The 14,448-nt window shown below is 53.1% G+C and overlaps 1 protein-coding gene and 1 long non-coding RNA gene across 2 annotated transcripts; one reads left to right on the top strand and one right to left on the bottom strand.

Moving 5' to 3' along the window:
* Nucleotides 1–8,632: 8,632 nt before the first annotated feature.
* On the bottom strand, nucleotides 8,633–9,732 carry LOC128800493 (uncharacterized). Its single transcript, XR_008434986.1, has 2 exons — nucleotides 9,644–9,732; nucleotides 8,633–8,886 (listed from the first exon to the last, which is right to left on the bottom strand). It is a non-coding gene; the product is annotated as an uncharacterized LOC128800493 (long non-coding RNA).
* Nucleotides 9,361–13,333, top strand: FEM1A (fem-1 homolog A). The gene is made up of 2 exons (XM_053965690.1): nucleotides 9,361–11,858; nucleotides 12,091–13,333. Exon 1 carries the CDS (start codon nucleotides 9,449–9,451, stop codon nucleotides 11,441–11,443), a length of 1,995 nt encoding a protein of 664 aa, XP_053821665.1. The 5' UTR covers nucleotides 9,361–9,448; the 3' UTR covers nucleotides 11,444–11,858; nucleotides 12,091–13,333.
* Nucleotides 13,334–14,448: the final 1,115 nt, after the last annotated feature.

Below are 14,448 nucleotides of genomic sequence, written 5' to 3'. Positions count from 1 at the left end.
GAGAGTGCGGGTAAGAGGTGCACAAAGGGAGATGAGCAGCGCGGAGAGAGGAGCTGCTGGAGGTGGGGAGGAAGAGAAGTGGAAAGAAGGGAGGGGGGGAAAGGTGTTTGTTGAAGTCGATCCAATCAGTTGTGCATTTCCATCCTGCCCTAAATTTGCTCCCTCCCCGCTCTCGCAGCCACTGATGGAAGCTCCGCGGGGTTTCCCCACCAGCCCGGCCCCGGCCCCGCTGCTCCCGGGGTGGAAATCCGCAGGTCCGCACGCTGCTCGCAGCAGCCCCGGCTCATTGACGCCGCTCAGCCCCGTCCCAGGGACGTTCATGAGCAGCCCCCGGCTCCTCGGGCTGGCCCTGGGACGTGCCGGCTCTTGTCCCTGTGTGCCAGGAGAGAGCAGGTCCCTGTGTGACAGCCTCAGCGCCCCGCCAGCCTCGCAGCACCGCGGGAGGGACTCACAGGCGGGTGTGGGTTCTGGCAGATGGGGCCGAGAGCGGAGTCCAGGCAGGAGCAGAGGGGAGATGGAAGGGACTGGAGTGGGGCAATGCCTGTTCCAGTAAAGATGCTGGCTTTGCCCACATCCATGGCTCCCAGATGTTCTGACCCAGTGTCACCTCAGATGTCCCCATGGTCTGTAGGAGAGGCCATGCAAAATACATTTATTCATAAATTTTATTCATGGATTTTTACAAGGGCCAGAGAGCCAGAGACCAGTGCTGCAGAGTGATCTAGGTGCAGGCTCCAGGGATATTTTCATTCTGAGACCCATGGCTTGATCACAGAATTCCTGGCTCCTTCTGTCACAGTCCCAGTGTGACCTCGGATGGCAGCAAACAGGGTCCCAGGCCATTTGCCTTACAGATGAGGCTCCAAAACTTAAGTCAAAGACCCTTGCAAAAGCTTTTTATTGTAGGAGTAAATAAGCACCCCTCAAACTCTACATAGGCACTACTGATACCCTTGACTCCCCTTATCCAACCCCAAAATCCATTGGTTTAGGTGGCACTAGAACAGTAATGTGGATTTTGTCCCTTGTCACTGCAATTCCATGTGTGCCCCAGAATCAACTGGGCTGAACCAGGATTTCTGGGGTGAGAACAGGAGGGGACAGAGGTTCATCCCGAGAGCACCCCGAGGCTGAGCTGAGCAAACGAGTCAGGCAGAAAAATTCCACTGGCGTTGGCAAATTCTTCTCTCTCACTGGACTTGATGGCAGCCAGTCCCCTGTGAATCCCTGACCTTCACACTCCACAGGCTGTCTGGGATGGCTCAGAGAAACCACAGGAGATTTTTTCCTGTTCCTGATTGTCAGAGCACACAGCAATTCTGGTGTGAATGTTGTTGCATCTGCTTTGGACAAGTCCTGTCAACAGCACCTCTGCAGCTTCCCAAAGCTGTGCCAGGACATGCTTCAGGGTGTGAATGAGGATAGGGAAGAACTTGCACTCAGAGAGTCACAGAATCCCAAATGGTTTGGCCTGGAAGGACCATAAAGCTCATCCAGTGCCACCACTGCCATGGCCAGGGACACCTTCTACTATCCCAAGTTGCTCCAAGCCCTGTCCAGTTCCATGGACTGTTCCAGGTGGGGTTTGAAATTAGTTGGGTGTCTGATCCAACCATTTGGCTACAGTTTGTGGAGACAGACGGACATCCCTGGACAAGAGGATAACCTGCCAGTCAAGTCCTGTCCCAGGGTGAGAGGAATTGTTGTGCCAACTGGGCAGGGAGGCTACATCACTACACTGAAAGCCCAGCTGCCATAGAATCATCCCTGAAATACCCTCCTTGCCTCTTAAACTCCAGTCTTGTGCATTAACCAACTCATTGGGCGGAAGGGCACCATGTGATAACTCGCCTTGTTTCTGCCTTTTGACTCCCAAACACTCCTCTCATTTTTCCCTTTTAGCCCTTCTGTCCCTCAGCCCTTTTCTCTCTCCACCTTCCCTCTGATTGCTGAGCAGCTTTTTGACTTTTCCATCAATAAGTCTAAAGAGCATTTGAACCGCTCTGGTCCCCCTTCTCTCCTCCCTCCAGTTCCAAATCAGGCAAGCTCATCGATCAGAGGAGCTCAGGAAATATCTGGTGTTTTGTTGTCAGGCTGATAATAACATTGCAGTTGTGAATGGGCTGCTGCAGGCCTGATCATGGACACCTGCAGGGTTTGTTTAATTGCATTTAATGACAAATCCTATACAGAGGAGCATTGCCAGAGAGATTTATTATCCACCAAAGAGGCAAAGCACAACAGCTCAAAATATAATTTGCACTGAGCATTTTTCCCCCTGCCTCTCTTTAAAGCACGGTAATAAATGACAAATCGGGTAAAGTGGGAGACACAGGGCTGGGGAGGAGGTGGGGGGCAGAGGACAGAGATTGAAACCAAAGGAAATAACAGCAATAAGGCCACATTGTTCTCTCTGCCCTCCCTGTGGTCTGGTGTAGAGGAAATTCTGTTTGTTTAATTTACAGCCTGGAAGTGCAGCTGGGGATCTCTCCGTGATGAGCCTGGTTGGAGATAGCTGGAGGCCAAGAGTCCCCACTCTTTCCAGACAGGCTTTTTCCCGTGTTCTGAGCTAAGTTTAGCTCCCATCCATAGAAATAATTCCCAAGGAGCCTCTCAGTGCTGGGGAGAGGGGTGAGGTCCAGCTGCCCCCAGTACAAGGAGCCACATCCCTGAAAGCTCTGGGACAAAGCAGAAGTGGCAGATCCCTTCCTGACAAATACCAAACTGAGAAATACAGCCCCACAGAGACAGTCTAGACAAAAACCTCACCTGCCTCCGAGCTGCAATTTATGTTTCCTACTTAACACCTCACTCTAAACAGGGAATGGCTGGGTGTGAAACCAAGAGAGGAGCTCTTGCTCACATGTCTCCTGTCTTGATTTTTACCTGACTGTCTGGCAATGATTTGTGGTAAATCCCTGTGTGGAGCTGTGTCCCAAAACAAGGACTGAAAAGTGTCCTGGTCACCTGGAATTCCAGTCCAGCTTAGCACTTCCCAAACTGTCTTCTCTTTCAAATTCATTCTTCTTTACAATTTACCCTCTCTTCCAGTTAACTTGGGCCAAAGACTGAATTGTACTGAATTTCTATTTCTATTTCTAAATATTGTCTCACTCCCCACATGTTTTCACTGCATACTCACTACTGTTCCACTTGATGTTCAGATTAGAATCACAAAATACCCTGAGTTGTAAGGGACTCACAAGGATCATCCAAGTTCAGCTCCTGGTTAAATTTTACCCGGGAGGTTTGGGGTGACAGCAGTTTTGTACAAGAGCACATCCCCCTGTGTTCAGCAGCTGGCTCTGTCCTTACACAAACACGGTGTTGGGTAACACCTGGACCCGTTTTTATCTGATTTCCTGGACAATGGCAGTATCACTAATGCTCCCTGTTAAATGAGACCACCTGGACATCTCCTGGTATCAGCCCCAGCTATCACAAACACTCCTGCTACCTAGGCCAGCACAAAGGGCTGTTATCTCAGAGCAGCACAAATCCCCAGACTGAAACACCCATCTGGAGTTAGAATAAAGTGTGCATAGAAAGCACATATGTTATAAAAAAGGAGAGGGAGGGATGGGACTGCTCCCCATGAGCTCCCACAGGGCACAGCCCCTGCCAGCAGCAGCAAACCCAAACCCTCTCCTGTAGCTGCACACTCTTCATCCTCCCATGGAAGGAGCAGCCAAGGCTGCTGAGGAATGGTTTTATTTCTTTCCCTTTTTTCCTCACCTGCTTACAAAAGTATCCATAACAGCTATGGGTGAAGATGGGAAGAGGCTGTTCCCTGCCTGATTTCAGAGGCTGAGGTGAGTAAAGCTCTACTGGACAAGGAATAAAGTCAGATCCTTTCCATGGGTGTGAGCCAGCACTGTCCTTCCACACCTCATCCACGTGAGGGATTAACAGAGAAAACCTGGGCAGTGAAAGAAAAGCTGGACCTGAACCAAAGATTGCTCATCAACAAATCCAGAGAAAGGGAACAGCAAAAGGGGTTTGTTTTCCTTGCTTAAATCAGCCTCTCAGTGGGATTCCAGGAAACTTGGCACTATCATTATCTTTCTCTTTGCAGAGTCCTTTTCTCCAGTGTTCCCCAGCATATATTGCATTTGCTTATTGTAGTCAAATACAACTGGGACACAGACAGTTGACAGAGCATTCCTGGAGAAGTTTATCCCAGGGTAGGCAAGAGGAGCCCCTGCTGAGTCCTGATGTCCCTGTAGAGTCTCTGGAGTGAGAAAATGGAGCAGAAACTCAAGGGAACAGCACAAATTGGAGAGATTATTACGGGGAGATTTGATGTGGTCTCAGGAGGAACGCTGCAAAGGGCAGCATCCATCCCTGAAGGAGTGACAGGAACAAGGATTACAGGATGAGAAGAGCTCAGGAAGGATGCTGGGAGAAGACGTGCAGGAGGACGTCCCTGAGGAGGAAGCGCTGCTCTCCTGGCCTGGCTCTGTGTGGAAGACTAGTGATTTTGTTGTTGTGTTTGTAAAGGTGACAACAAATCATAGCCTGCCATACAGCCCAGGCTGCCACGGCCCAGGTGTGCAAGTGTTTTGGGGTGCTGGAGCTCCTGTCGTGGCTTGTTCTGCTCCTCAGTCTAAATGTCCCTCAATTCCTTCTTTTGGCATGAAGGAATATTATTTATATCCTGAGCATGATGTCCTGTGGTCTGGAACATCCCTGGGGTCAGTTGTGGTCAGTCCCAGGCACCCCCAGCCCCTCCCCAGCGTGGCTGGAAGAGGGCAGGAAAGTCCTTGGCTCTGAGTGAGCTCAGCAAGAACAAAAACATCTCTGAATTATCAGCCCTGTGCTCAGCACAAACCCAAACACAGCCCAGAGCAGCCACTGAGAAGGAAATTCACTGTGCCCCAGCTGAAGGCAGCACAGGACCCAAGGAACCCATCCCAAACACACCAGAGCAGGGTCAGGGCACTCAGACACTGCTGGGACTTCGATGCCTGGCAGAGTTATTTGGAGAGCTGAGCCCTTTGCTTCCAACAGGGCCTTAAAATATAAAAAGAACAAATTTTCAACACCACTCAGAGCCTCCATTCTCAAAGGTATTTAGGTGTGAAAATGAAACTCTTGAATCCTGCCAAGGCCAGTGGTAAAAGCACTGAAATATCTTTAATAATTTGGGTTGTTCGTGCTGTCGAGCAGTTTTCTTTTTCCTTATTTTTTTTTTAACTTACCATGCTCAGCATTGTCCACATCACTGGTACTATGGCAGATGTGATTTAGGAATCACAGGATGGTTTGGGTTGGAAAGACCTTAAATCTCTCCCAGTGCCACCCCTGCCATGGGCAGGGACACCTTCCCCTATCCCAGGTTGCTCCAAGCCCTGTCCAGCCTGGCCTTGGACACTCCCAGGGATCCAGGTGCAGCCATAAATCTGTTGCCAGAAGAGTTTTAAACCTGTACAAATCGCTGTCATTTGATGGTGCCTGAAAGAAAAGATCCCAGCTTCATAAACCACGACAACTCTTTGTCCTCCTTGTCCTTTACTTCCCCACTGACAGATTAAATCCACACAAAATTTCGAGGGCAGCAGTGCAGCCACTAATGCTGCAATGGCCAGGCTGGTGTCTGATGTAAATGAAACTTTGATTTAGTGTTCCCCCAGAAGCCTCCCCAGCGTGTTCATCCTCTGCAGGCTGATCAAAATCCTCCCTCCCAGGTACCCACGGCCTCCTGCCCCACACAAGCACAGAAAATAATGTCATCAGAGCCCTGCTGATGGAGGCAGTTACAGGACAAAGGCCCTGCAGCAAGGTGGGGATTGGGTCATCGTTCCTGCTAATGTCAGGGTGCCATTTCTCCCTATTTTTAGAATTGTTGCCTTTGTACAGCAAATTGCTTAACTGTAGAGACAATCTGGTGTTCATCGGCTCTGGGAGCAGGGACCCATCTTTCCTGGCTTCAGGAAATCACACAAACTGCTGAAAGCTGGAGATGGATAAAACCTGGGCACACAGGAGCCTGCAAACCTCAATTTACACTGAAAAACCTGAGGAGCTGCTGCAGCCCTTACTGAGCACAAAGGAAATTTCTGCAGGTTTCTAAATTATCCACTCTCTGCTTCAGAAGGAACTCAGGGATTCAATAAATCCGCATGGACTCTGCTCCTAAATTATTTTGATGCTTTTGGAACTCTTAGTACAGCACTAAACTTCTCCATATTTTGAGGGAAGAGATGGGGAGCCATGGATTAGGAATTCTGGAGCCTTTCACACTGAGGATGTTCCAAACCATCCATGCCAGCCCTTTGTTATTCTCCACATTGTACACCGTGGTTGTCCCACACACCTCAGCATGGATTGAAGCTCTTTGGCTTCAAAGCAGAGCAAACACGAGCTGTGAATTCTGAGTTTGCAGCCTAAATAAGCCAGGCAGACAGAGAACAGTTATTATTCCTGGGTTATTGGCAGGGAATCGAGACACAGGAAGATTAAATGACTGGCCCAAGGTCACCAAAGGAGCCTTCTGTAAAGGTGAGGGCTCAGCCTGGATTTCTGAAGTCTCTGCCCAGTACTTCAGCCATCCATTCACTTGCTCTTTAAGTACCCTGTCATTATTTCTGTGAGGGAAATTATGCTCCTCCTGCAGCAGCCAGCACCGTGTAATTCAGCTTGTCTGAAAGGGAATATGAAATGGCAGTTTCACAAAAAATTAACCCTCCTGCCACGCAGCCTGGCAGCCCTGTCACAACGTCTCATTTTTTATTTGCTCTTCCTCCCATGGGGTTTTAACTCCCCTCTTATTCCCAGAACTCTTTCTGGGGCTTTTTCTGTGTTATCTCAAAAACCCTACCCAGGTGTCCCCCGTGGGGTCTGTAGGGGAGGGATGTGGGGGGTCCCAGCCCCTCATTCCTGCCCCAGATGTGGGGATTCACCCACGTTCCTGAGCTGCTGCTGGCACGGGGAGGAGCAGCAGCAGCTGGAGCTCAGCAGGAGCACCCCGGGAGCAGCCACACGTCCCTGGCACCCCCAGAGGGATGGCACAGAGCAGAGGGGGAGCAGCCACACATCCAGAGCCTGAAGGGGCTCCAGGAGAGCGACTTGGGACAAGGGATGGAGGGACAGGACACAGGGAATGGCTCCCTCTGCCAGAGGGCAGGGATGGATGGGATTTTGGGCAGGAATTCCTCCCTGGGAGGGTGGGCAGGCCCTGGCACAGGGTGCCCAGAGCAGCTGGGGCTGCCCCTGGATCCCTGGCAGTGCCCAAGGCCAGGCTGGACTGGGCGTGGAGCCCTGGTCTATAAAAGGTTTGGGGTGAAATCCTGAGGCTTCAGCACATCCCACACCCAGGGATCTGCAGGGAGAGGCTGCTGTGACACTTCTCCTCCTGCTCTTTATTCCCTCATTACTGAGAAATTTCTTATTAATGGAAAAACCATTTCCATCAGCTGCACTTTACCCCACGAATGTCTCAGAGCCTACCCAGGAACGAGGGGCGGGCTCTGAGCTGGGTTTGGGACCTAAAAAAACCCTGTGTGGTGTTCTGGTGAATTCCTAATGGATTCTATGGAGGGGAAATTAATAGGAAGCTTTGGTTAATAGATACTTCAGATAAAAGAGCGAGTGCATCTGGTCACCATGGCAACACGAGAGGCAGCGGGGAGAGGAAATGTCACCGTGTCTGTGCCTTGACCTGCAGCACAAACAGCCTGGGAGCTGGGGGTTTGCACTGGCTGTTCACAGAGGGGACAGGGACACTCCCAGGTTGGACATTCCCAGCCCAGGAATGCCCTGTCACACCCAGAGTGTTCAAATGGAACTCGTGGGGCTTTTTTTCTGGGTGAAAACATGATGGACTCCTGCCCAGAATTGTGTGTTCCCACAGCCCTGAGGGAGAGGTTGGACTTGGTGATCCTGGAGGGCTTTTTCAAGCTCAAGGATTCCCTGGTTCCTCCTGCCCTGACGTGCAGGGAGCTGCCCTTGCACAGCACAGACACCCTGCAGATGTTTTAAGGGACCTTTGCCCCTTTTCTTCTCAAACACAAAGTCGCTGTGTCACAGAATTCCAGGAAGTTTTGGGCTGGAGGAACCTCAAATTCCATTCAGTTCCATCCCCTGCCATGGCAGGGACATTTCCCACTGCCCCAGGCTGCTCCAAGCCCCGTCCAGCCTGGCCTTGGACGCTTCCAGGGATCCAGGGGCAGCCCCAGCTGCTCTGGGAATTCCATCCCAGCCTCACAGGGAACAATCCCCGGGCACAGACCTGGCGTGGGAATTCTGCCACGGACACTCTGCTCCAGGAGCAGCTGCTGCTGCTCCCGGGGACTTTCAGAAGCTGCTGAAGTGAAAATTGGGCTCCTGCTGCCTGTTATGCAAAAGCAGTTTCTTAGCAACAAAAGTGATATTCTGTGTGAAGGCAACAGGCATCAGTGGGATAATCCAGTGTAATTCCAGACAAGACCTAAAACGGGTGGATGGACTGAATAATAATCATCATGACAGACAGAATAATAATAACGGAAATAATGAGACTAAGCTTATTTCCCTGGGTAGGAGAAACCCAGCTATAAATAAAATACAATGGGAGAAACCCTGTGCCAGTTCTCTGTATAAAGATTAGGGACACCTAAACTCAACGTATGCCCTAAAAATAGACTCTGGTGAGTAAAGCTTTGCTCATCTAAGCTGAGCTATTTATTGCTTGAGTGTTTTCCCTCACTCGGGGCAGGTATTGTCGCGCAGGGATGGAGTGAGCTGGGCCTAATGGATTGAATTGGACCTGATTGGAGTGAGTAAATCTGTGTTCGCTGGTGGGGACGAGGCTTTGCCACCTCCTAGGCAGGAAAGTGCATCCCATGGGCTGGCCTGCGTCACCTCTGTGGCTCCGTTACAGCTCAGGACATTATGACTTCGTAAAACCTGCAATTAAACCACGTCAGATTAATGCTGTGCAGCCGCTGTGTTTTGAAGTGCTGTAACATCAAGGAATTTAAGAGAACTAAAACCGCTATGAAACCAGCACACGCCGGGAGTCACAGACACACCTGGACAGCTCCTGGCCCGCGCGGGGCGCACTGGGAAGTGTAGTCCCGGCGCTGCTGAAATCCCGTTGCGGCGCTACCCGCAGCGGGCGGAGGAGACTACACTGCCCAGCATGCCTCGCAAGGAGAGGGCGCACATCCTTCCCACCTCTCCCTCCCCACCCGCTCTGCCTTCTGGGAAACAGAGTGCGCACGGTGCGGCGCCGGGCGAGCAGTGCCGCTCCCGGGACTACAATTCCCGTCATCCACCGCGCGTGCCGCTCCGCCCCGCGCGGCGCCATTTTGTTCCGCGGCGCAGCCTGAGATGGCGGCCGGGCCCGGGCGGTGAAGGTCCCGCCGCGCTGAGGGCAGGGGGGTCCCGCCGCCCCCCGCCCGCCCCGCGCCGCGCTGGGGCCGCGCCGCCGCCGCCGGTCCATGGCCTGGAGGCGGCCGCTGGCGCCATGGACCTGCGCACGGCCGTCTACAATGCGGCCCGCGACGGGAAGCTGAAGCTGCTGCAGAAGCTGCTGGGCAGCCGCAGCCGGGAGGAACTGGAGGCACTGACGGCGGGGCCCGGCGGCGGGGGAGGCCCCGGGGCCGGCAGCACCCCGCTGCTGATCGCGGCCCGGCACGGACACCTGGAGGTGGTGGAGTACCTGCTGGATCACTGCGGGGCCCGCGTGGAGGAGGGCGGCTCCGTCAGCTTCGACGGTGAGACCATCGAGGGGGCCCCGCCGCTGTGGGCGGCCTCGGCTGCGGGGCACCTGGGCGTGGTGCGGAGCCTGCTGGACCACGGCGCCTCGGTGAACCAGACCACGCTGACCAACTCCACCCCGCTGCGGGCCGCCTGCTTCGATGGGCACCTGGAGATCGTGCGGTACCTGGTGGGCGAACGCGGGGCCGACCTGGAGGTGGCCAACCGGCACGGCCACACGTGCTTGATGATTTCCTGCTACAAAGGGCACCGGGAGATCGCCCGGTACTTGCTGGAGAAAGGGGCCGATGTGAACCGGCGCAGCGTGAAGGGAAACACGGCTTTGCACGACTGTGCTGAGTCGGGCAGCCTGGAGATCCTGCAGCTCCTGCTCCGCTCCAAGGCGCGCATGGAGAAGGACGGCTATGGCATGACTCCTCTGCTCGCTGCCAGCGTCACCGGCCACACCAACATCGTGGAGTACCTGATCCAGGGGGGGCTGCAGCAGGACGAGGCTGCGGGGACCTGCGCCTCAGGTGGGAGCCATCAGAGGGGCTGCAGTGAAGAGGGCTGTGAGGGCTGCGGCGCTTCAGCTTCCAGTCAGGACGAGGTCCCGAACGTGTTCTGCACTCGAGAGGCTGCCGTGGAAGCGCTGGAGCTGCTGGGTGCCACCTTTGTGGACAAGAAACGAGACCTGCTGGGAGCCCACAAGTACTGGCGCAGGGCGATGGAGCTGCGCTGCGAGGGTGGGAAGTACCTGCCTAAGCCCGAGCCCCGGCAGCTGGTGCTGGCCTACGACTACTCGCGGGAGGTGAGCTCTCTGGAGGAGCTGGAAGCCCTGATCACGGACCCCGACGAGATGCGCATGCAGGCGCTGCTGATCCGGGAGCGCATCCTGGGCCCTTCCCACCCCGACACCTCCTACTACATCCGGTACCGCGGGGCCGTCTACGCCGACTCCGGCAACTTCGAGCGCTGCATTAACCTGTGGAAGTACGCCCTGGACATGCAGCAAGGCAACCTGGAGCCCCTCAGCCCCATGACTGCCAGCAGTTTCCTTTCCTTTGCCGAGCTTTACTCCTACGTGCTCCAGGACCGTTCCAAAGGCACTTTAGCCACCCACCTGGGCTTCTCCGACCTCATCGGGGTGCTGAGCAAAGGGGTCCGGGAGGTGGAGAGGGCCCTGGTGCACGGCAAGGACCCCGTGGCCGACTCGGCGCAGTTCACCAAGACGTTGGCCATCATCCTGCACCTGGTTTTCCTGCTGGAGAAGGTGGAGTGCACCCCGGAGCAGGAGCACCAGAAACGCCAGACCATCTACCGCCTGCTCAAGTGCAGCCCCCGCGCCAAGAACGGCTTCACCCTCCTGCACATGGCCGTGGACAAAGACACCACGACGGTGGGGCGGTACCCCGTGGGCAAATTCCCGTCTCTGCACGTGGTGAACTTGCTGCTGGAGTGCGGGGCAGACCCGGACAGCCGGGACTATGACAACAACACCCCCCTGCACGTGGCTGCCCGCAACAACTGCCCGCTGATCATGAGCGCCCTGATGGAGGCCGGGGCGCACATGGACGCCACCAACGCCTTCAAGCAGACGGCCTACGAGCTGCTGGACGAGAAGCTGCTCACCAAGAGCACCATGCAGCCCTTCAACTACATCACCCTCCAGTGCCTTGCTGCTCGTGCCCTGGACAAGCACAAGATTCCCTACAAGGGATTCATCCCCGAGGAGCTGGAAGCCTTCATTGAGCTGCACTAGGGCGTGACAGCCAGCAGTCCCCAGCCTGTCCCACCCTGCTGAGGTTGTGCAGCTGGAGGGCTTGGGCTGGCTGTGCCAAGGTGCCCAGGGCCGTCGCTGTGCTGAGCTTTGTCCCCATCTGTCACCACCCAGCTGGCGTGTTGGGGCAGGGGAGGAGGAGGCCTCAGAGCTCATGGCTGTCCCTCGTTGTCACCTTCAGGTAGCAGCTCTCTCCAGTGCACTCTGTCCACAGAGGCCACAGCCCCTGCCCTTCCCCATGCCACCATCGTGTCCTGAGAAGGAAGGAAATGGAGATTCCCTGGGACCTGCTGCCTCTCCTGTTAGTGCTGGATTAACTCAGTGTTCAGCTTTGGAGCAGCTACACATCCCCCACGTGCTCTGGCCCTTCCCACCCCACACACCCAACAGATAGAAAGTGAGTGAGGATTGAAATACCCTCCAGCTAATCCCTTCCCCTCCCTCCTGTCAGGCTTGGGACAGCCCATGCCCAACAGCCCTGGGGCTTGTACTCTGCCCAGGGATGGCACAGGGCTGGGTGTGCTGAGGATGGGGTTTGTCTCTCTCTTGGTTGGCCAAGTAGCAAATGGTGTTAAAGGCCTGAGATTTCCATGATTGTGCATAAAGCTGGGATGTTTTTTCTCTTGTAGAGCCAGGCCCTATCTATGCTGCAAGACTTCTCCAATCCTGTAAGATAGAGGAAGGTCAGTTCTGGTTATACAGTTTCATCCATAGATGTTGTAGTTTATGAATGGGGAGGAAAAAACTACTTTGAGAACAAGATCCTGATGTGGTGTTTAGGCCCTTGGCTTGTCCATTCCACACCCATTTGCTCCATTCCCAGCATGTACGTGCTTTGGCTCCAGAGGGCAGCAGGGATTGAGCTGGAAGGGTGAATGTGGACGATTTGGCAGCCAAAACAGCACATTTTGAACTATTTTCAAAGCTGAGCTCTTGCAAGCCCTTTAGGCCAGGAGGTACCTGCAGTGTGGAGGTGCTTGGAGGGGGTTATGAAAGCAAGTGAGTGTCTGTGGTGGGTTTGCACCAGGGTGGGCTGAAGGAAGAAGCAAGAAATGAAAGTTTAAGGTGCCTGCTTGTCCTTCTGAGGTTTTAGTATCATGTGCTTGGGCTCTGTTATTGCCCCATTCTGAAAGCTCATGCAGTGGGTTCTTAGCAGCTGGTTTGGGCTTTGAGTCTTCTTTTTCTTTTTTTTTTTTTTTTTTTTTCTTTTTTTTTTTTTTTTTTTTTTTTTTTGGTAACTTCACTGAGGATGGTGCTACTTCCAAGGTGGAATTTGAAATCTCACCTGGCTGCTGTTGGGGCAAGCTCCTTCCTTTGATGAGGATCTGCACACACCTTGTTTTTAACTCTGTAGTCTCAGGGCAAGTTTTTGCCTCTATGAGCAGACCCCCTCCGTGGTGGAAAACAAAGAGTTTCCAGCAGTTTGTCCTTGTGCAGGCAGCGATGGGCAGCCTGTGGCTCCTTCCCTGGCCCTGAGCAGGGTGGGAAGCACAGCTGAGGGGGGAAAGCAGCTGCCTGGAGCTCTGGGAAAGGTCCACCTGGGAGAGCAGACCCCTGGCCCCACCCTCGCTCTCTGTGCTACTGAAGCTTCTCTACTTGTATTTATCAGCCTCAATAACCATGCTCTCTGCCCCTTCAAGGTATTGTAGCTCTGCCAGTACATTTTGCAGTGTTAACTATAACATTTATTTATAAAGCGAGGAGGTTTAACTTGAATTGAGCTGTAAAGTGCAGAGTTAGTTTAGCTGCCTTCTATTTTTTTTTTTCCTTTTGGCTGAAACCTGAACTAAACTGCAGGAATGGGATTTGTTCCTTTGTGAGCTGATGAGCGCTCTTAACTTTAAATAATAAAACGAAAAATGGCTGCTAGAATGCAAGTGCCTTGGAGTTCTTCCTGATAAGCCTCTGTATTGAGGTGTTTTCCTCTATTTTCAGTTTGTTTCCCAGGGATGGGACACTGTGGGTATGGAATTCTGGGCTGTTTACAATTAACAGGTGTGATTGGTTCATTTCGTGGTTACTCCTGTGGAAAAAAACCAATCTGTGCTGCAGTGGCAAACATTTCTCCTGGAAAAGAGTAACACTGACACTGAAATGACACCTCTTCTTCTATGTTTTGCCTTATATTTTGATGTAAATCAAACAACGTGAGAGGATCTCTGTTGACTCAGGTATTACCTGCCTCACACATGAGGGACAGTGGACACAGCAAGAAGAAAGAGGGACACTGTCATCAGTTTGGTTTCCAACCCCAAATCCATCAGGGGTTGTAGAAACAGAGGAATTAATGGCACTGGAGTTAGTTCCACACAGGGACCTGGATCCCAAAAATGCTTGGTCTTCCCCAGGGAGGGTGGGTGGATAAAATATTGGAATGTTTGTCCTGTCTTTTATTGCTCCATCCTTCGTTCTTGATGCACTGATGAATGATGGTGCCTTTGTGCTATAAATTCTATTTAAGCAGTGTCTGTAGAGCCTGGGGATGTGCTTCTTCCACCCAGACATTCCTCGTGTGCTGCAGGTGATCTCCAGGTGTGGGGAGAGCAGCTGCCAGGCAGGTACAAGGAGCCAGGTGGCCTCAGGGCAATTCCATCTGCACCCAGGCTGCTGGCAGGAGAGAGGTGGGAGGGAAGGGAGTTAATCCAGGCAGGAGCAAATCTGGAGCTGGGCTCTTGTGGTCAGGGAGCTGGGGGATCCATCAGGTGCAACAGCCCCAAGGAGGAGAATATTCTGTGTGATGGAAAAGGCTTCACTTTTTTTAAACACATAAATAGTCTGTAATTACACAGAGGGCCCAGCAATTAAATGTTGATAGTAATTACAGGGTGGAAGAAATCACTGCATCATTTAGGGGTAATTACACTGAACAGGCCTGATTGACTGTAGGGCCAGCTCCATGTGGGCAAAACACTGAGTTGTGGGGAGCAGGGCAATGTTTCAGTGATTATTTTGTTAATTCTTGGACAGAGAGGAGTCTTTTCTCCACT

This window comes from Vidua chalybeata, chromosome 27, assembly GCF_026979565.1.
Source record: "Vidua chalybeata isolate OUT-0048 chromosome 27, bVidCha1 merged haplotype, whole genome shotgun sequence".
Classification (NCBI taxonomy): domain Eukaryota; kingdom Metazoa; phylum Chordata; class Aves; order Passeriformes; family Viduidae; genus Vidua; species Vidua chalybeata.
This window is presented reverse-complemented; position numbering and strand designations above follow the sequence as displayed.

Bases quoted from the DNA above. Each gene is read 5' to 3' on its own strand.
- FEM1A (XM_053965690.1), top strand. From the start codon at position 9,449: ATGGACCTGCGCACGGCCGTCTACAATGCGGCCCGCGACGGGAAGCTG.